General features: G+C 38.4%; 1 protein-coding gene across 3 annotated transcripts in view; it reads right to left on the reverse strand.

The window, feature by feature from the left end:
- KDM3A (lysine demethylase 3A) overlaps positions 1-17,330 on the reverse strand; it is a 51,027-nt gene extending 33,697 nt beyond the window's left edge. The window contains exons 1-8 of one of the 3 annotated variants that reach the window (XM_037039005.1): positions 17,241-17,330; positions 16,472-16,687; positions 9,911-10,066; positions 8,949-9,059; positions 3,714-3,816; positions 2,879-3,003; positions 2,343-2,415; positions 2,150-2,238 (exon numbers count right to left, since the gene is read on the reverse strand). In XM_037039005.1, the coding sequence (XP_036894900.1) occupies positions 2,150-2,238; positions 2,343-2,415; positions 2,879-3,003; positions 3,714-3,816; positions 8,949-9,059; positions 9,911-10,066; positions 16,472-16,657 (843 nt within the window). In that variant the 5' untranslated portion in view covers positions 16,658-16,687; positions 17,241-17,330. Of the gene's footprint in view, positions 1-2,149; positions 2,239-2,342; positions 2,416-2,878; positions 3,004-3,713; positions 3,817-8,948; positions 9,060-9,910; positions 10,067-16,471; positions 16,688-17,026; positions 17,151-17,196 lie in introns of those variants that run through there. The other 2 variants (XM_037039012.1, XM_037039020.1) reach the window with 2 other exon arrangements.
- Positions 17,331-21,857: the final 4,527 nt, after the last annotated feature.

Raw genomic sequence — 21,857 nt, forward strand, 5'->3', positions numbered from 1 at the left:
ATATACAGTTAAAAAAAAAAAAAGACAGGTATCCCAAAATATAATAGTGAGAGTCACTGAGAAGTATGATTACAAGTGAGGTTTCTTTACTATGCTTTTCTAGGTTAACAAAAAAAAATTAAACAATAACTTTTTAAAATGTGATCATCTTTATTTTGACAAATAAGATCAGTAGAAAAGAGAACAGATTGTACAGGGCTTAAGAGCTGAGACAATTTTTTAAAACATCAAATTTAGTTTTTCATTTTTGATGAAGACTCAAAATAGGTTTTTAAAAAAAGTTTCTAAGCCCAACAATTAGTTCAGTAGCACACAAACCTTGTTCAAACATATTGAACTGAACAATATGTTTAGAGAGATCAAAAAGACATGTTCCCTGTCCATAAGAATGTAAATCAGGTAAAGAGGACCACTTATTAGGTATATATTACCACATTTCACAAGTACCTCCTTGAAGGTTTTAAAGTGACTTGCTCAATTACCGATCCTACCACTGATAAACTTGACACTTTGAAGAACTGGTGTACCTTCCCTACAGCAGGTCCCCACTGACCCTAGTCCTCCCTCTCCACCAGGTTGATTCCTCCATGATCCATCAGGATACTATTTCCTATTGCTTGGCCCCTCCCCCAACAACATCACGTAGCTCTCCTTTTCATTAAGCAAACCATTTATACTGATGAATTCTCCCTGATGGGCAATATCCAATCAAATTCTTCAAACTGACCTGTATCACCTCTACCCAAGATCACTAAAAATTTATCCAATGTCAAAACATGACATTATTATTTTACTGTTTCTCTTTCAGCTTCTAACACTGTGGATTACTTAACAATATCCTCTGTGAGCTTAACTCTTAAGATGCAATAATCACTTGCTTCACATCCTTACAATAGTTTTCCTTTCCATGGTTTCAGTTACCTATGGTCAACCAGTCCAAAAATATGGAAAATTCCAGACATAATTAATAAATTTGAAACTGCACACTGTTCTGAGAAGTATAATAAAATCTCGCTCCATACCACCCAGGACGTGAGGCATCCCTTTGTCCAGTATATCCACACTGCACATGCTATCCAAATGCTAGTTCCTTAGGAGTGGGGTAGGTTATCAGATTTACTGTCATTATATTGCATTATTTGTGTTCAAGTAACCCTATTTTACTTAATAATGGCCCCAAAATACAGGAGAAGTGATGCTAGCAATTCAAGTATGCTAAAGAGAAGCCATGAACTTTATTATGTCTGTATAGGAAAAAAACACAGTACATATATAGTTTGAAACAATCCATGGTTTCAGGAATCCACTGAGGGTCTTGGAATGTATCCCCCCATGAATAAGGGGAGGACTCCTGTACATTACTTCTCCCTTGTAAGCTTGAGTGCAAAAATGAAAGGTAGCAATACTAATTTCCATAATTACCTCTTCATTCTTTTCTGAACAACCTAATCAGGTCTACACACTTAGAAAGAAGACTGGTATTAGATACCTTGATTGTAAAAGTTCCTGTTGCCTGTATAAAGGTTTACAACTCAGGAACGCCATATACCCAGATTCTTAAGTACTTATATAACAGAGGAATATGTTATATTCCTGTTTCTGTCCTATTTCAGAATGGGAAAGAATTAAATCCAATACTTGAACTCACAGTGGCATTTATAGAAACCTATACTTTTCTGGGCAAGAATTAGTAATGACAAACCAACTATTTCCCTCAAAAAACAAGTTATTTGTCTACCTGATCAAAAATGACCAATCAAACCCTGTTATTATTGAGGAGGTGGTGGTCCTATTTCAACACCAAATCTACTCTAAGATTCTTACTCTCTTCGCATTACAGGCACTCTTCAATTTGATACACACAACTCAATTTATTTTCAAGAAATCTCTGTATCTTGAAATTGTCAAATCTACAGAGAATTTCAGAAAACATCAAAATGCACTTTTACATAAAAATAGTGCCATAAACTTATATTATCTCCATCTGCTTGAGCGTAGAAATTATGGCCAAGATCTGGAACTAGAGAATACCAGACAAGACAGCAGAAAGGACCAGAGAAGACAGTTTTATAATCACTAAAACAAACTGAACATGCACTGTTACAGTTAAGGAAAGCTTCGGGCAAGTGACAAAATAAATCTAGGTTACCTCAGAGCAAGATTTTGCTTGTTTGGAAACCAGGCTTCCATTATTCTCAGAAGACTTGCGTTTTACGGTTCCAGTTCTTGTAGAATTACCTAAAATATTTAAAAATAGTTAAGTTGGCTTCCTTGTTCCTTTAAATGAGAAGAGGTAAAGACAGGAAGGAAAAGAAAGACTTTAATCAAGCAGTGTATCTTACCACATGTCACCAAGTTATCATGTACAACTTCAACATGAATCAGTGATGGATCAACAATTTTGAGTGCTGGAATCTTAAAAATAAAAAAATAAAAATACTGAAAAAAAATGCTCTGGAACATATAAGAAATTAGCTCTATTAACATAACAATAGGACCTTCTTACAAATACTTTTTCTTTTTTTTATTTTAAAGACTTATTTTATTTTATTTTTATACAGAAGGGAAGCAGGGGAGGGAGAGAAACACCAGTGTGTGGTTGCCTCTCACATACCTCCCACTGGGGACCTGGCCCACAATCCTGGCACGTGCCCTGATTGGGAATCAACCAGTGACCCTTTGGTTCACAGGCTGGCGCTCAATCCACTGAACCATACCAGCCAGGGTACAAATAACTTCTTTTAAAACAACTGTGATATTTTCCTTTCCAATCTAGTATTTTAACATAATATTCATGTTTAGCGCCTACAAGACATCATAATTCCTTTTTATAATTATCTTCCCCTGTCATATTACATGCAATTGTCATCATCTTTACCTCCTCACAGTTGACTTGAAGAGTTTTTGATGTTGGGTTTCCATTTACAACGGTTGCAGAAAACCACTGAGTTGATGGGTCCAAGCTATAAATCTTTACTTCGGAACCAACTAAGTTTTTGTCACCTTAAAAGAAAAAAATCCATAGAGCAATTTGGATTATCTCTCAACAGCACCATTATCCAATATAATCTTTTCCTAAGTCTTTTAAAAATGTAGTAGACAACATAAACATTAACAGATAGTTCTATAAACAAGAGAAGACATTTCCGCAAATGCTAGGAGGAAATTTAAACTTTTTATTTTAAAACTCCATTCTTCTATTGATTTTCTTACAGTGGCTATATATATTCTAGCATTAGTATCAGATCAAATAGTATCAGAAAAGTCACTGAGACCTAACTCACTGTCCTCAGAAGAGTTTTAAAAGATTCAAATTTAAGAACTCCAATACAACTGCTAACTGTGATCAAAAGACTTTGCGAAACTGACCAAAAAACTCAGTAATAGTAAATGGGAAGCTCAGGATTACCAAATTAATGTTTTATCAATTTTGTAAGACTGAAATTCCAATTATATCAAATTCCATGTCCAATATAGCTGAACTTTTAAAATATCTACTTTACTTTTACAGTTTTCACATAATCCCTGAACTGTCCAAATTTCAGAGGCTTTACATATTATACAATATAAAGTCCTTCAACCACCTAGTTGCATGGGAGAAAGCAGTAAAGGGGTTTCTAAAATATTAGAAATTTCAATGACAGAATGAGGGAGAAAGTCTAAAACATAGCTTTGTAGAAGCTAATCAGTCAACTCATGAACTATCCACATACCTTGTAAAAGATGGCTTTCATCCAAATGTTTCACAATCAAAGCTTGAAATTCCTTACTGACATCATGATTATCCATAAGGGAAAGTCGAAGATTGTTTACATCCTAAGAAATGGAAGATCATCACATTTTAAGGTAACAAAAAGAGTTGTTGAAATTCCAATGGATATTTTAATCAGTTTAATCAGAAAGGTTAAAGTGGTGTCAATTAGCCATTTATTTGATGGCACCAATGAACAGACAGACCATAGAAAGAAACCATCAAATAATCAGAGATATAAAATAGACTGAAGTGAAGTCACTCCAAGATAAGAGTGGCTCAAATACTAAGAGTGCCTCAAAGCAATTTTAAATATGGGATAAACTGGCTACGTGAAACATAATAAGCAAACAAAAGGGCAGGTGAATCTGTGCCCAAAACACTTTATTCCAAACACTAGGGATTACGGAATTCAAAGATCCAAATCCAAGAGGCAAAAGACATAGAAACCAGAGACCCATACTGTCAACTCACTGAAACTGCTGTTTTTAACATGTCATTGCACACAGATTTCATTTAACCTAACTAGGATTCCAAATTCTACCATTTACAAATGGTAAAGGGGTCTAGGGTGGTGGTGACAAAAAATCTGAATGAACAGCCTAAATCTTCGGGGAGCCAGTTCTGAAATACACACTTTTTACAGCATCTTCATTTTGGGCACTATTCTATAGTCTTCTGGCTTTGTGCATACACTCAGTTACAATAAATGTATACAAAAGCTGTCTATAGGAATAACCTGCCAACCCAAACTGTATAGCACAGACCTTTCAATAGCAGGCCTTCATGCATTTCTGCCACTGTGAAATGCACACTAGTGGCCAAAATAATTTATCCATTTCTCCCATTAAAAAGGAAAACTAGACTTCCAGCCAAGATGGAGGTGTAGGTGGAAACACTGTCTCCTCAACCAAAATTAAGGACAACGAAGATTTAGAAACAAAAACACAACCAGAACAGACAGAAAACTGAACTGTATGGAAGTCCAACAACCACTCAATCAGATGGGTAAGAAGGGCGAAGTTGGCAGCCAGGCGGAGAAGGTTCGAGGCAGGAAAAAGTGGTGGCTACCAGACCTGGGAGCGCAAGTGGCGCAGGGAAGAATTAGGTCACACATTAGCGCGCAGACAAACTAGACAAAAATGGGCAGCAAGCCAGACCATGCAACCCAGGGCTCCAGCACCAGGAAACAAAGCCTAAAAGCACCAATTGAAAAGGTGCTGGGAGAGACTCCTAGCCTCACAGGAAAGTTTGTTGGAGAGACCCACAGAGTCCTGGAGGGTGCACAAGCCCACACATCTGGGAACTAGCACCAGAAGGACCCAATTTGCTTGTGGGAAGCAGCAGAGGGGACCGAAATCCAGTAAGAGTGGCGCAAGTACCATTGCTCCCTCTCTGACCCCACCCACACATACAATATCATAATCCAGTGATGGGGGGGTTGCCCCGCCCTGGTGAACACCTAAGGCTCCACCACTCATATGCAACAGGTGCGACCTGACCAAAAAAGTATAAATCAAAGAAGAACAAATCAAAGCCCATACTTTTAAGCGACCAAGAGACAGTGAACCTATTGGATGCACAGTTCAAAACACTGGTGATCAGGATGCTCCCAAAACTGGTTGATTTTGGTCACAAATTAGATGAAAAAAATGAAAGCTACACTAAGTGAAATGAAAGAAAATGCACAAGGAACTAACAGTGATGAGAAGAAAACTGGGACTCAAATCAATGGATTGAATGAGAAGGAAGAAACAACCAACCAAAGAGAAAAGACAGAAGAGCCCTGGCTGGTGTAGCTCAGTGGACTGAGCTCGGGCCTGCAAACCACATGACTGCGGTTCGATTCCCAGTCAGGGCACATGCCTGGATTGCAGGCCAGTTCCCAGCAGAGGACTCACAAGAGGTACATTGGTATTTCTCTCCTTCTCTTCCTCTCTAAAGATAAATAAATAAAATCTTAAAAAAAAAAAAAAAAAGAAGAAACAAGAATTCAAAAAAAAATGAGGAGACGCTTAGGGATCTCCAGGACATCTTTAAATGTTCCGACATCTGAATTATAGGGGGTACCACAAGGGGAAGAGGAAGAGCAACAAGTGGAAAACTTATTTGAACAAATAATAAAGGAGAACTTCCCCAATATGGCAAAGGAAACAGACTTCCAGGAAGTCCAGGAAGCTCAGAGAGTCCCAAAGAAGTTGGACCCAAGAAGGAACACACCAAGGCACATCATAATTACATTAGCCAAGATTAAAGTGAAGGAGAGAATCCTAGAAGCAGCAAGAGATAAGGGGACAGTCACCTACAAAGGAGTTCCCACTGGACTGAGAGCTGAATTCTCAAGAGACCTTACAGGCAAGAAGGGGCTGGAAAGAAGTATTCCAAGTCATGAAATCCAAAGACCTACAGCCAAGGCTGTTTTATCCAGCAAAGCTTACATTTAGAATGGAAAGGCAGATAAAGCACTTCTCAGATAAGGTCAAGTTCAAGGAGTTCCTCATCACCAAGCCCTTACATGAAATGCTGAAGGGACTTATCTAAGAAAAAGAAGATAAAAAATAGGAACAGTGAAAGGGCAGCAAATTTAGTTATTAACAACCACACCTAAAACAGAAGCAAACTAAGAAGACACCTAAAACATGAGTGGAGCCACAGAAATGGAGATCACAGGGAAGTTGGGGGGAGTACACATAATAAGTGGCATAGATGGTGGGGAGAAAACAGACGGGGAAGGCAAGAGTAGTGTGGGAAATGTAGAAGCTAAAGAATTTATGACACATGGACACGAACTAAAGCGGGGGAATGTGGATGGGAGAGGATGTGGAGGGGAATGAAGGGGGGAAATGGGACAACTGTAATGGCATAATCGATAAAATATATGTTTTAAAAAAGGATAAGTAGTCTTTTAGAGGCCATTCTGGGAAATTGCAAGTGATGTTAGACTTAACATAGGGTCTTCATAAGAGCTCAACATTAATTACCAGAATAGGCAATGTGTGTGGTTTTTTTTCCCTCATGCTACTGTAATTTTGAACAATCTTAATGTGCTCCTACCACAATTAGATAAAACAGCACATTAATGGGGAAAGCCACAAATGACTCTTAAATAAACTAATTCATTCTATTCTGCCTAGGAGAGTTTTAAGGCTCATCAAAAGTACCAGAGAGTGGATCTGGATATTCATCTTTTTTTCTTAACCAGGTAGGTGAGCCAAATTCAAATTCCAAAAGGCAGACCTTATGCTTCAATTCCATCTTTTGCATAAGCCAAATGATTTTCAGGTTCTCTGTGCATTATTTAGGGCAAGTGCCCAGCTGTGGTAATCACATCCCTCAACACAGCTTCTCACAGTAGAAGCCTGATGTGATCATCCATATCTATTATACAAGACAATGCCCTGAAGCACCAAACTTTTGACTATTATCATCAATGAAAGTCAACAGACACATCATAGTCTCCCTCAATTAATATTAATAACATTCACACTGATAGCCTATAGTGCATCTCCCTCAAGAACAGACTTACTGATTGAGATTTTTTTTCACTATCAGTAAACAAAATTGAGTTCTACTTTAACCAAAAAGCTTGAAAACATGCAACATGTAAAACAGAACCATTCAGCAGAAAACATTGCTAAGAAGTAAAAACTACTTTATCACTCAGTAAGGCAAGATATTCACAGCCCCACCTTATTTTCCTTGGTTCCTTAGGGCAAGTCATTCTTTCTTAAGGAAAAATATCAAGATGCTTTATCTGAGATATGAAGGTAACTTGCATCTGAAATTAAGTAAAACCATCTTCCTCTGTTCCATTATAAAATCAATTTTAGAGTATGAACCTTCTTTTCACTCACTTCCAGGATATGAAAGTAAAATTGAGACTTGAGCAGAGAAAAAAAGCCAGTGCTTTAGCTTTTCCAATACAGGACCAGCAAAGGCAATGTCCACTGGCCCTAAACTGCCTTTAAGCAAATAAACAGGTTTAATTATTCTACAGGTCACAGAAGAAGCAAGTAAAGGGGTTTACAAAGCTTTGTAAAAATACCTAAAAGATGAATGTTATTTTAAGACCAACATTATTCCCAAGGTGATCTATGGTGATAAATTATTCTGTGGGTTCTTCCCCTCCCCTCCCAACATTTTCATAACAAAGGAAATTACATTATGAGCAAGACTCAGGAGCCTAAATGTGAGGAAAAAGGTGACTTTTACAAACTAATTAGAAAGAACACACACAAACTCACACTTGGTTCTCATCGTTCATGGTAGTTACTTTCTATTAAGTCACCACAAACACTGAGCTAGTGCATACCAAACCATGCTCCTAAGGGAAAGATAGGAATAGGTTCTTTCAAGCCTGTGGTCACAGTATTTTCATCAACCAATCAACACATAACCTTGTTTTATGTGTGCTTCTGTTGAAAGACACATTTTTTAGTATATACTGTATCAACCTTGAACTCAAAACTAACAGCTTATTTAACACATGCTTTTTTCTCCCTAAGACAAATCACAGCACTCTTCCACTTAGGAACACTAGACAACACTTCAGCACTACTTTTGAGGGCCATTTAAACAGTGAAATCATCAACACACAGCACCCAAACTCAGCATTAAGCAGGTCCTGAAATAGACTTTTTAAAAAACATGAAGGAGAAAACAAGAAGGCAGAATGTTGCCTTTTTTTTTACCTCAGCTGGGAACATGTGTCAAACAACTCAACTTTTTTGCTACTCTCTATAAATGTCTGTGAATGACTGTGAAAGTATTGACTGTAACCCCCAAGTATTGATTTTGGGGTTACAGATATATTTTAGCAAGTAATCAAATTCACAAATATAGAATCCATAATTAATAAGGACTGACATGTATGTGTGTAATGTATATATGTATAAATAGATATGAATGAGTCAATTATTTAAAAATTTCTTTTGTATCACCTAGGCACTTCCACACACACACACACACACACACACACAAACTGTGGTACCTTTGTCCTTCCAGCTTCATAGGGATGACACCAAGCCAATGACTAACACCGAGGGATAATGTCTAACAACTAACTGTTGACAAAATGGGTTCTTTTCTCTGTTAGATATTTAAATTAAAGCAATCAACATCAATATTTTAGTTCTCATGCTAAAGAAAGGTTTTTAAAATTATATTTTGCGGGTTTAATATTGTTTCTGTGTTATACCTGTATAGGCTTCAAAAGGTCTTTAGACAGAAATACTCTCTGTTGATCTCCTAGAAAGCGAATAGAAGTAATGGATCCCAAACCAGCTTTGTCCAACAAAGATTTATATACCTAAAACAAAACAAAGTATTTTGGCATTATAACTGTTCTCAGCACAATTCTGAAAATGGGGACTGGTAATATTCCACACACATAAGAAGAAATAAAGCCATTAAGTTTTTTATTCACTGCAAATACCTCATTAACAACTATTTATGCAACCACAGTAAGATCACACAATTTTTATCCAATTGATAATTTAAACCAGATACACATTTGAGAATCATTAACATGACTCTGAGCCCAGAGATATGTGGCTTCCTCAAAATTTATGCAAAAAAAATTATGTGTATGTATATTTTCCTAGAAAAACAAGGCCATATTTTCAGCAATTTCTTAGTAGTAGTTGGGAGGAAAAATATATACAGATCTGTATGTCTGTATATGTTTGCTAGTTTCTGACCTGACTGAGACTTCCTCACATTACCTCTACCCCCCAGTTTTCAAGTGAAGAAAGTGAAGCCCCCAAAAGTTAAGGGCCCAGAGTTCCTAGCAGGTCTAAGAGGAAATCAAGATTGCTCTTCTGACTCATCTACATTGTCATATATCTATATAATTTTCCAGAGGGCCGAATATACACATTACATGTAATTACATACATTTTATATAGGTATACATATATACATATATGTGATATATGTATTAGTATACATATATCACATATATAACATGGCATTTTGCTGTGTACAATACACATCCTTAGTACTACCCATGTATAATATGCATCCTTATTTTTCCCTCAAAAGTTTGAGCAAAAAAAGTGGGCATTATACACAGCAAAATACAATATTTTTCTTATTTCACTCATAATGGATGAAATACCCTCTTCTCACTGTCTTCAATAAACCCTGGTTTGTACTCACTATCGCAGGCCACTGTACAATTCGTTCAGAAATTTCAGGACATTTTCGTTCAGCCAAAACTAAGTTATGTTCTACTAAAAATGCTCTCCTTAGAAGGCCGTAGACTTCTATCCATCTTCTCTTTCTCCAAGATTCCCCATCAAACTCCACACACACCTAGACAAATAGAATAGAAAACAGATTTGATTAACAAAAATACAGAAAAAAATGTCCAAGTCGAATTATACCATTATTCTACTCAAATATTTGTATGTGCTGTTCCCCTTTCCTACTCTCTTTCTTACTTTCGCACAATAAACTAACTACATAAGGATCAAGCTTTGGCTCCTAAACCACTTTGGGAAGCGTAAGTCAAGGACTTTGAGGACTAGTCTCTGCTTCCAAATTTACCTCTCAGAAGCCCACAAAGCACAGAACCCCCTTTATAAGATTTCTATATATGTTAATTAGATATCAGAGCTTTTGAAAGACAGAATGTAAAAGTGCTCACTGCTCGGCACTATAAATCTATGTTGACATTGTTTGTGGGCTTAAGATAACTTCAATGACCACAACCCACACTTGCTTCTGAATTCCTCTGGTATCAGTAGGACTTAGCCAAAGGCCTAATACATGGAACTTCCTTAGAAATCCCTTTTAACTGAATAGATTCTCTAAGACTCAGATTCTAAGACTATTTTGCTAAATAGAAATAGACAAATAATTGATAACTGATAAATGACCCCTTGACCTCAGAGGTCTCCAGAACTACTTGTAGCTTCTTATATGAAAGTTAAACTACCTTTGCAATATCACTTTGCAAGTAATTGTGAAGTTTTCTGCTTCTGACCTGCAAAATACATTTTAACCCTAAAGCTAAAACCCTTACAATTTGGATAAATATTTTAGGACGGAAGGAAGCCCCTGCCTTTCCCAAAGCCAAAGCTAAGGCAAAAGCTTTGAAGACCCCCTGCCCCCTGCCCCATCCAAAAAAATAGCAGTGTTAAAAGGCATCCACAGCAACAGCGACAAAAAAAGATCTGCACTTCACCCACCTTCCGGCAGACCTAAGACACTGCAGCTCTGAAGGCAGCCTAAATATCCTTGGCAGAGTGCCCCGAGGAGGAACAAACTTGACCACTATGCCACCCTCAAGTTCCCCCTGAATACCGAGGAGAAGGAGATAGAAGACAATGAAGGAGATAGAAGACAACAATACACTTGTGTTCATTATGGAGGTCAAGGTGAACAAGCACCAGATCAGACAGGCTGTGAAGAAGCTGTATGACAGTGACATGACTGAGGTCAACACCCTGATCAGGCCTGATGGAGAGAAGAAGGCATATGTCTGACTGGCTCCTGTTTATGATGATTTGGATGTTGCCGACAAAATTGGGATCACCTAAATTGAGTGTAGCTGGCTAACTCTAAATATAAAAATTTTATACTATTAAAAAAAACAAAGAATTCAGTCTGAAAGTAGGTCTCTGACTCAGAAGTAGAAATCATTCACAAAACCTTAAGTTCATATAAATGCACCAAAACACCCTAGCTTATTTAATCCATTATAAACATACTATTCAGTAATTCATTCTAAATCTTTAATTTTTTTTGTATTTTAACTAATATACAATAAAATTCCTTGATATTTGGTGTAGTTATCACTATTTCTACCTGATTTTAAATTCTTGCCATAGTTGGTGTGGCTCAGTAGATTGAGTGTTGGCCTGTAAAAAAACAAATGGTCACTGGTTCAATTCCCAGTCAGGGCACATGCATGAGTTGCAGGCCAGCTCCACAGTGGAGAGTATGCAAGAGGCAACCACACATTGGTATTTCTCTCCCTCTGCCCTTCCTTTCCACTCTTTCTAAAAATAACTAAATAAAGTCTTTTAAAAGTTGTTCTTACTAAAGAGTCCTCTCATTTTTGGTTTCAAAAATTAAGTAATAAATCTATCAACAATGTTCATAATTTCATGGATAATAGCTCCTTTTTCTACCTTTAACTAAAAAAAAAAAAAATTAGTTAACCTCCATTTATCTGGCAGAACCAAATTAAAAAATCCTTTCCTCAAAGAAGTATTCCCTTTACCAAGGAGCCTCTCTCTCCCAAGAGAGATCCCCTTGCTAATTGTATTCAAAACCCTGTACTTTTCCTTCCCAGCACTTATCTACACTTTGTGGTTACCGACTGACATTTTATTATAAATTCTAATAGGTCAAAGTCTGTGTCTGATTTTACTTACCACCACGTTTCACTGGTATCCAGTCCTGGGTCAGTACTCAAATACTTGTTGAACGAACAAATTTCTCTCTAAATTAGGCTCCTACGTTCTGTGTCTCTCATCCATTTAGAAGGGAGGAAGTTCCTAACTGATATACCACTAGCCCCAATCCCAAACCTTTTCCAGTTTTATGGCTATCGATAAAATTTAAGACCTACCCTACCCTTCCCCTCCTGCCAACAACAAAATGTGTATCCCTAACCTCCCCTAAGAAGCATATATATCTTCTTGATATGTCAGGCTTTTAACCCTGTAGTTATTAGAGAGTAAGTGCAAATATGTGAACACCTACTATGTGACAAGGCTCCAAGTACTCTCTCTTTGGTTCTATGTATTCCATTCATTTCCATAACCAAGCAAATGTATTTTACAGAGGAGTTCAAAGACTGCCCATCTTCCTGTATTTCTATTCTATTTCCCTAGTCATAGAATCCAGGTCCTCTGATATCTTCTCTTCTGACCCACATCACATCAACCTCAAACCCAAGCTAGCTTTGGATGAGTTTTCCCATGGAAGTAGTTAAGAGGAGTAAGCATACACAAATTTTAGAATCAGAGAAATCTGGGCTTGAATCCCAGCTATGTTTTAGTTTTCTTAGAATGATTTTAGATGCATAAAATACATGATTACAAAGGAAATCAATTAACCTACACCCCAGGTTAAATCTAAGCTCTCTGAATCAATGGAAGTACTAACACCTACCCTCATTGAATTGTAAGGAAGATTTTAAAAACAATGTGTATAAATTACTTAGCAAGAAAATTAGGTAGTTTTAAGACCTCTGTGGTAATTTAAATGTTAATTTATCAGGGTATTACTCCTTCAGTTAAGAATGAGGGACAGAGAATCTTCAATATGATTATCTAACATCTACTCAGCAAATAAATAAGTAAATAAATAAGACCTTAAAGGGTTTCACAGCATTTAAGCAACATCACAATTCTCATCAAATCACTATCTATAAATAACCGAGCTGAGGACTTTGGAGTATTAGGTTGCATTGGCTAAAAACTCACATTAACTTTGGTTTGGGAAAAAGACTTAAAAAAGATAATAATGAAACCAACAAGTTATTAGCTTTCTTCAACTTCTTTCAAGTTTCCTATCAAAACCACGTATGTCTTTTATTTATGGCTGAGGCTTGAGGTTCTATGCATAGGAATGCCACCCCTCACGCCAAACAAAGCCTCTTCTGCAGAAATGTCTATAAAATGACATATCAGTAAGAATTCAAATCCAGGAGGAACTAAAGTGACTTGATTAAGCTCCTGCAAGCTGACAAATGCAACTAGTTCTCATCCCTAATTGCATTCTTTCCCCCACGCTCCCTTGATTTATCTACAAAAACGTTACTTATGCTATCTGACTCCAAAGGCCAAAAAGAAGCTTATCATTTCCAATTTTGCTATTCCAGATAAAGAGAATGTCACTGCTCCAGCATTAGATTTTTATCTAAATTGCTTTTTCCGTGTAGAGATAATAATTTTATGATTCCCTCATTTATTTATTCAAATATTCTGGCAAACATGACACAACAAGCAGTGTTTTAGGTGCTAAGAATATAGAGGCCAGTAAAATAAAGTGTTCAGATCTCACTCTACCTTAATATTAAAACTCAGCGCTTAAGGTCTAGAGACAAATTTGAGCAAATTATTTAACTTCTTTAAGAGTTAATTTCCGACACAAAAAAATGTGGTTTACAATCTAGGATACTTATGAGGATTAAATAAAGTAGCATCTGCCACATAATAAGCAATTATGTTATGTTTTCATCTGAACTTCTTTGTAGTCACCTAGATACATTATATCCACATAACTTTATTACAAAGTCTCTCTCAAGGTGAAACAGTATTAATAAGTCTTGGTCTCGATAATATCAGCCCCAACTAAGCAAATCAGTCTAGACAGGCCTCTACTTCTAATACTAAAAGGTTGGACAGTGTTGAATTTTATTCACTCATATTCATCTCTGTCCTCAGTCCTGTACCACCCAAAACTCAGTATCCCTAAACCCAACTGTAAGGAAGAATAGTCTCGGTTACTTAGTTTTTGCCTGCATCTCACCAAGCACAATTTGGTTCTATCACCATGAAGTTGTTTTTATTAATCAAACATGCCTTTAAACCTAAGCCAGTTACTTCATCTTCTACTCAACTAAGGAAGGTGGCAATAAATCATAATTAGAAAAAAAGAAACCAAGTAGATTTATACTTATAGGAGACTGAGTTGTGAGGTCTGCAGGTAAAAGCAAAAATCCAATATTAAGTCAAAATTCTTCTTGTATTTAAAATTCCCCTGTCTCCAGGTCAGGCCCCTTAAAGACACACAGCAAAACATAGACTCAAATCCTCCCTCCATCACTTAATAACTCATTAAGCAAGTCTAAACAAGACTCCTTTCCCCAATTCTATTACCTCATTCTGAAAATGAGCATATTGCCACCACCTAAAAGGTCAGCGGTTAGTGAGATGTGGAGATTAAAAAGTGTACACATAAAGAACCTCTAAGATTGCTTTCCTAAACTAACAGGTATTCAATCACTGTTGGGAAAGAACACCTAGTCCCTCATCATCAGCAAAACAACTAAAGACTGTAAAGTTTAAATCAAACCTTGTGTCCATTCAAATCAGAGAAAAATAAATACACAAGAGAAAACTTTATTTGGCAGGTGAAATCAACTGCAACAACTATGGTTGAAATCTAGTACACAAAGCCCATTTTATGGAGAAATATTAGCCTAAAGCAAGTAAGTTGACCATCTCTGTATACACTACATTCTTTCCCTAATATCAAAACCTGGTTTGCTAGGAGGAATGAAACAGAGGAGAAAAATCAAACTTCACAGCATATGACAAGAGTCCTTTATGGTACAGTCCTTCGATCAGGAAGTATGGTAATTAAGAGAGTGAGCTCAGAGGGCAAAACCTCCTGGGTTAGAACACAGGCTATGCCAATTCCTAGATATGTGACCTGTGGCAACATACTTAATCTTCCTCAGCCCCAGAATTTTTATCTGTAAAAGGGAGCAATATTGGTAACTAACCCCAAAGAACTGCTGTAAAGAGTAAATAAAATTATGGCTGTGAACTGCTCAGCATGATTCCTGGCACATGGTTAAATGCTCAATGGCCACTCTTCTTTTTCACATGTAACAAGGAACACTATGAAAGCTTTAAAAACACATAATCCCACATCTTTTTCCCACAGCTCTCTGCAGAATAATACAGGTTTAGGCATGCATGGTCACCTCGAAAGTATTCAAATGAACAGTTTCAGAAATCAACACATATTCAACTGCCAGTGCTAAAACTTACTTCCCTTATTTGAGTATAGTTTTCAAGAACAAGCAAAGATGATGAGCAAGTACTGAAACACCCATTACCAAAGGTTAGAAATCTCTTCTGTTCTGACAAGCTTCCTTCACGTTATCATCACTTTGGAGTCTTTGTCAGGGACCTTTTTCAGCTATTTTTGCACAAAGAAGTCTTTGTTGGTACAATGGCTTCCTCACTGGTTGTTCCTAGACAATCCTTTCACTCCAATACTTCTATTAGGGAGTACGATCAGAATTCATTTGTTTTTAAAAAGGTCTAATTAGAAAAGGTTGTGGGTGTCCTTGTAATTACAACTCCTTGGTCGCACTTTCCTCACTTCTCTCCCTGCCCCTAAACACCAGAGGTGGACTATTTCGAAGCCATAGCACCTCCAACACTCCAAGTAAGGGGCAGCTGGCCCCACCCCATCTCTCCATATATGGTCCTGTCCCACACCCACAACCAAGAACCCACTCCTGCCCCGGGCCCCCATATATGGACAAAGACCCACCCTAACATACATAACAGAACCAAACTCCTCCCTCTACACGCACACTTCAGTTTTATCAGGGCCAAAAGTTTAAGAAGTTGGGTGAAGAAATTAAGAAGAACAACAAACGAAAGCACTTCCAAACACTAGCCCTAAATCCTTAATGATTCCAATTGCCACCCTGTAGCCCAACTTATATTAAGAACAAAACTCTCCCTCCGGAAAAATTGTTACACCTCCTAATAGGGCACAGCACCCACAACACCGAAGCATGCCTGAACAACCCTAAAGCCCATTTTTAGATACTAGCAACTCCGGGCCAAATATACATCGGCTCAACACAACCATTTCAAAAACTTTTAAGGTCTAGTTTTCTGCACCTTCAAATCACATGCCAACTTTCTGATCAACCTTTTCACAAAAGGAGAGGACGATGCCGGCTGTCTCATGACCAAGGTAACGAAACGTCCGACTGCCGAGGCCCGGTTTTACCTTCAGATCCTTCTTGGTAACGTCAGTGTGGGAGACGGCTCGAATGGTCCCGGAGAGCCAGGGCCACTCCGCGACGCGCTCCACGTCCCAGCCGTCGTGGCCGCCGTCGCTGCGGTCGGCTGCAGACAGACTGAGAAATCGCTTCCCTACCAATACTGGCCAACTTTCTCCGAGCGTGAGCACCATGGTTTCCACGCCTGCAGGAAGGGCTCCTCCCTGAAAAAAAAAAAAGGGAAAAAAAATGCAATGGGGGCGGCAGGTGGTAGGGGGCCAGCGAGAAATGGGCGGGGGAGGCGGGGACAGAGGAAGAGGTCCTAACCCTAGTCTGGGGAGCAGACAGCAGACGGCGGCCCGAGTAAAGGGGGACCCCTCACCCAACCCCCCCAACCGCACCCTCTCCGCCCCCCATCCCTCCCCCACAGCAAACACGGGCCCAAGCGCCGCGTGACCCTCGCTCTCCCAAGTTTCGCTTTTTCCAAAACCTTAACCTAAGCGCAGAGAGCAAGAGGAGAATTATTTGCGGCTTAAGTGGATTTCAAAGTGTTCGTCCCTCACCCTAGGAAGGAGAAGGCCCCAATGCAGAGAGCCCGTCCCAGGCGGCCGGCTCCCCCACAGTTCCGCACTTGCCCCGCCCGACACCCCGCTTCCCGGACGGCGATACTCGGACGCTTCTCGCCCCCGCCTGCGGCACCCGGGCGGCGGGGCCGCAGGTTCAGTTCCCTCACCTTCCTTCCTCCTCTCCCCGCAGCCGAGGCCGCGACGCTCTTACCCCGCCTCCCTGAGTCACCCGCGGCGGCCGCTGTTCCCAACCACCCAACCGACTCAGGATCTGACTTGGTTCAAGAGCTCTCAACGAGACACGCACAACCTCCCAGACCCGCCCCCTCGGAGCCGCTTCGGCCGCTCATTGGCACAGTCTAAGGAGCTGAGCGAGGCTCGTGGGGACAAAGCCCGTTGCTATTGGCCGGCCTGGCTAGGGCGGGGCGCGAGGAAAAAACAATTCCTTGGCCGCCTCCTCCCTCAGCCCTCCCCCTGCCGACTCCCGGACGACCCCCATTAGGTTAAAGTACACAGAAGCGAAAGATCCCTCCGCCACAGCCATTCTTTTCATTTGTTGCCTCATGGAACGCAAAAAAGTCCGGCGAAAGCGGTTATCAACTTTAAGGCTCAGAGGAAAATTGCAGTGTTGCACAGATAAGACTGAACGGCGAACCCAAGGGCTGTAGGTGCCCACTGAATTTGCTCAAGTGCACGAGCTGTCGAACGATGATGAGCTTTCTACTTGGCGGAAGAATCTCACAGGAAAGGGGTAAAGGCGGTGCAGAGTCCGCGGGGGAGGAAAGAGACTGGAACGTGCGGTTTCAGGCGTACTCAGCTAGAGGGTGGAGCGACAGTGTTCTGGAGGCTCGTGCGCAGGCGCTTTGTGGAGCAGAAGCTAAAGCTTGGGCGGCTGGATGAAATGGCCGCGGGAGGCGCAAGCGCACGTGGTGCTGATCAGGGAATGTCTAAAGTCCGCCATTTTGAAAGGAAAATGAAGAAAGGCTTGGAGTCCCTCGGAAGTGACGTTCATTAAATTTAGAGCCAAGGAGGCCATTCAATGCCATGCTGAATGGAATTTTTTTTTGGCGTAAAGGAAGGATGAGGAGGTATCCTGAGACTTAAAAATTGAAACATTAGGTGAAGGCCAAAATAATGCAAGAGATATGAAGAGGTGGTAATTTTGAAGGACAAAGGAGATAAGAAGTGATTGTGCCATTTAGACCTGAAGTCTCTTGGTGGAATTAAGAAGAAATGGAATGAAAGAATTGAAAACCTTGCCCTTTATAAGGGCTGTTACTTGACACAGCATCGCATTTAATCCTTAACCTATTGAGTAGAGAATTTGTGCTCTCAATTCTACAAGTGTGATGTCTGAAAAATCAGAAAAACTTAAGAAATGTATTGAAATGTATTCAAGGGATTACAGATGCAAGTTAACTCCAGGTATAGCTTTTAAACATATGTTCTGAATAGTTGATGATAATTTTGTTTATGAAGAGTACAGCCTGAAGAATTAAGTTGGATTTATAATTTACGGACCATTCAAAAGGGGGTAATGGAGCAAAGGTAACCTATCCAGTTTTAAAAAAGAAAAAAATGGAAACAAGAAAAAAAATAGAAGTATGGTAAACAGAAAAAATAAAGTGAGAGGTGTAAGTCCAAACATTGCTATTTACAATAAATATAAATTGGTTAATTTTATTCATAAGTTAAAAGAGATGTGTATTATAAACAAAATCCAAAACAAATTAACTACAAGTAAACAACAACACAGAAAACTTGAAAATACTGGGTTTAAAGATTTTTCTAATCAATGGTAATGAAAGGAAAGCAATATACTGATAGTAACGTAATTGAAAGCAAAAGCAGTGAAGGAGAAAAATTTTATATTAATAAAGGATAAAGCCCATGGAGTCAATAATAAACTCTTGAACTGTTATGAGTCTGAAAACAAAGCCTGGTCGAAACTAAGACGGAACTATTAGTACTATGAGGAAATTGACAATTTGTAGTTAGAGTAGAAAATATATCTATCCCAGAAGTAGGCACCTCAGATAAATTTGTAAAATAAGTGAAGTTATGGAGGACATAGATTATATCGTTAAATACTAATTTGAAAAGCAATAACGGGACACTTTCTACTAAACTTCATGGAACATATAATTTCTATGTTATATGTGTGTTTCCAGAACTTAGGAAAGAGGTAAAGAGATCCAATGCCTTACTCTGTTACCAAATCTGAGTCAGGAAAACACAAGAAATGTCAACTATAGTCCAATTACTTGTGAATTATGATGGAAAAATTTTATATAAAATATCAGCAAATTTAATCCAGTATATTTTCAAAATAACCACCATGATTAATTAGGGTAATCATGAGTACAGGACTACTTTAAGATTAGAAAAATTACTATAACTTAACCACAAATAGATTAAAAGTGAAAAATAATGTTCATTTTAATAGAGGCTGAAAGAGTACATAGTCATATTGAATACTGAACTACCTAGAAAACTAGAGGATAAATATAAGGTCTGTCCAGAAGGTATACAGCTGTGTAATATAAATATTAAAACATTTAATGAAAAAGATACAAGATACAAGAATCATTGTACCTAGAACAAGGATACCTCAATCCCCTTTCACGTACCGTATTTTTTCAGACTATAAGATGCACTATTTTTACCAAATTTTTTGCTTCAAAATTTTTCCCATTTGCCTCCTCTAAAACCGAGTGCATCTGCAGTCTACACCATAAGACAGACCTAGGTTTTAGAAGAGGAAAATAGGGAAAATTTTTTTGAAGCAAAAAATGGTAAAAAATGCATCTTACGGTCCGAAAAACACAGTAAGCACCTTGGGACCTCACACAGTTTTCCCAATTGCCATCAGCTGCCCCATTGTATTTTCCCGACTCTCATATATGGCCTGAAATCTCTTCCTTTTGAAAGGTGATTTTACTTTTGGGAAAAGCCAGAAGTCACCGAATCTGGGCTATAAGGGACTGAGTCACCTGGATCATTTGAGGTTTTGACAAAAAAAAACTGCATAAGTGATGCATGAGCAGGTGTGTTTGTGATAAAGTTGTCCATAGCTGTGGCCTTCTGAATCATCTTAATCGTTTCTTCAGAGGGCTGTTCAGGCTTAATGCAAAATTTGGTGCAGATTTGTTGCTCTGCTCGCTTGGCCATTTGGAATGCAAGGCCACACAGTACACATCCTCACTCAATGGTGTCTACTGAGCCCTCTGATTCACACAGTGAAGTCATCATTCTTGCATGGGAATTCTAGTCCACTCTCCTTGGCTGCCAGGTTACATTGATATCCCACAAATCGTTCTCATTATATTAACAATGGCTGGACTTTTTCCTGTCAGACCATATATTCAATACCTATTCATGATTTCAGAAAATAATTTTAAGCTTTCTAGAAATCTAGGAATATAAGAAATCTATGTTAGAAAAATACCCACACATATGTGAACTAGGAGATATTAGTGTGTTATTCATTTTGCTTGAGTTTAGAGCATACATTAAACCACTGATTTTCACTTGAGATATAAACACAATACACATATAATTGTATGAAAAACAGTTTTCATAAGTCATGTTACATTTTACAATATTGGAAATTGAATATCAAATTATGATTTGCATTTTGACTTACTGGAACCAGAGAAGAACATTCAACTAGGAATGGTTATACTGATGATAAATAGGTATGTCTTCCTCTCTGTCTGTATTTACACAGGCTACACAACATCCTGAGAGGATTCATTATGAGAAAAGTGTCAATTGCAGCTTTCAGACATTACCGTGGAAGGAACTAATGAGAAAGCAAATTAGAAGGCAAGATTTTATCTTTGTTTTTAAATAAATGATCTTAATTTTTCTTTCTATAAAAGGTTTTTAGTTCAGCCATGGCTGGTGTGACTCAGTGGTTTGAGTGCTGGCCTTTGAACCAAGTGGTCACTGGTTCAATTCCCACTCAGGGCACAAGCCTGGGTTGTGGACTGTGTCCCTAGTGGGGGGGGTGCACGTGAGAGACAGGCACACATTGATGTTTCTCTCTCTCTCTTTCCCCTCCCTTCTCCTCTGTCTAAAAAATAAATAAATAAAATCTTTTTTAAAAGTTTAGTTCAGTTTATTATAAATATATCTAAACCATTAATTTTCACAGCTTTCTGGTAGAGTTCAGCAAGCCTTTTATATTAACTCCTTTTTGTAGATCTTGCAATGCAGGTCTGCTGGAGATATTTTTTTCAGCTTTCATCATTTAAAAGTCTCAATTTTACCTGGCTAGTGTAGTTCAGTGGATTGGGCACAAGCCTATGAGGCAAAGGGTCACTGGTTTGATTCCCAGTCAAGGCACATGCCTAGGTTGCAGGCCAGGTCCCCAGTCCCCTGTGAGAGGCAACCACACAATGATGTTTCTCTACCTCTTTTTCTCCTTCCCTTCCCCTTTCTCTGAAAATAAATAAATAAAATATTTAAAAAAGAAAAGTCTCCATTTTTACCTCCATTTTGTCCTTCAGGTTTGAAGGACACTTTTGCTACATATAGAATTATTGATTGGCAGGGATTTTATCCCTTTATCTTTAAAGATGTGAATGCATTATCTTTTAGTCTCTATTATTTCTAAGGAGAAGTCAGACATTATTTTTATTATTGTTCTCTTGTGGGTAATGTATCTTTACTAACTGCTTTGAAAATATTTTCTTTATCTTTGGTTGTTAGCAATTTGACTCTAATGTGCCTAGGTATGATTTTCTTTGTATTGAACCTACTGTAGGATTACTGAGCTCCTTAGATCTATAGGCTAATATTATTAATTAATTTAATTTGTTAG

The sequence above is a fragment of the Sturnira hondurensis genome, unplaced genomic scaffold (genome assembly GCF_014824575.4).
Source record: "Sturnira hondurensis isolate 20B ecotype Veracruz unplaced genomic scaffold, ASM1482457v3 Scaffold0002039, whole genome shotgun sequence".
NCBI classification, from domain to species: Eukaryota; Metazoa; Chordata; class Mammalia; order Chiroptera; family Phyllostomidae; genus Sturnira; species Sturnira hondurensis.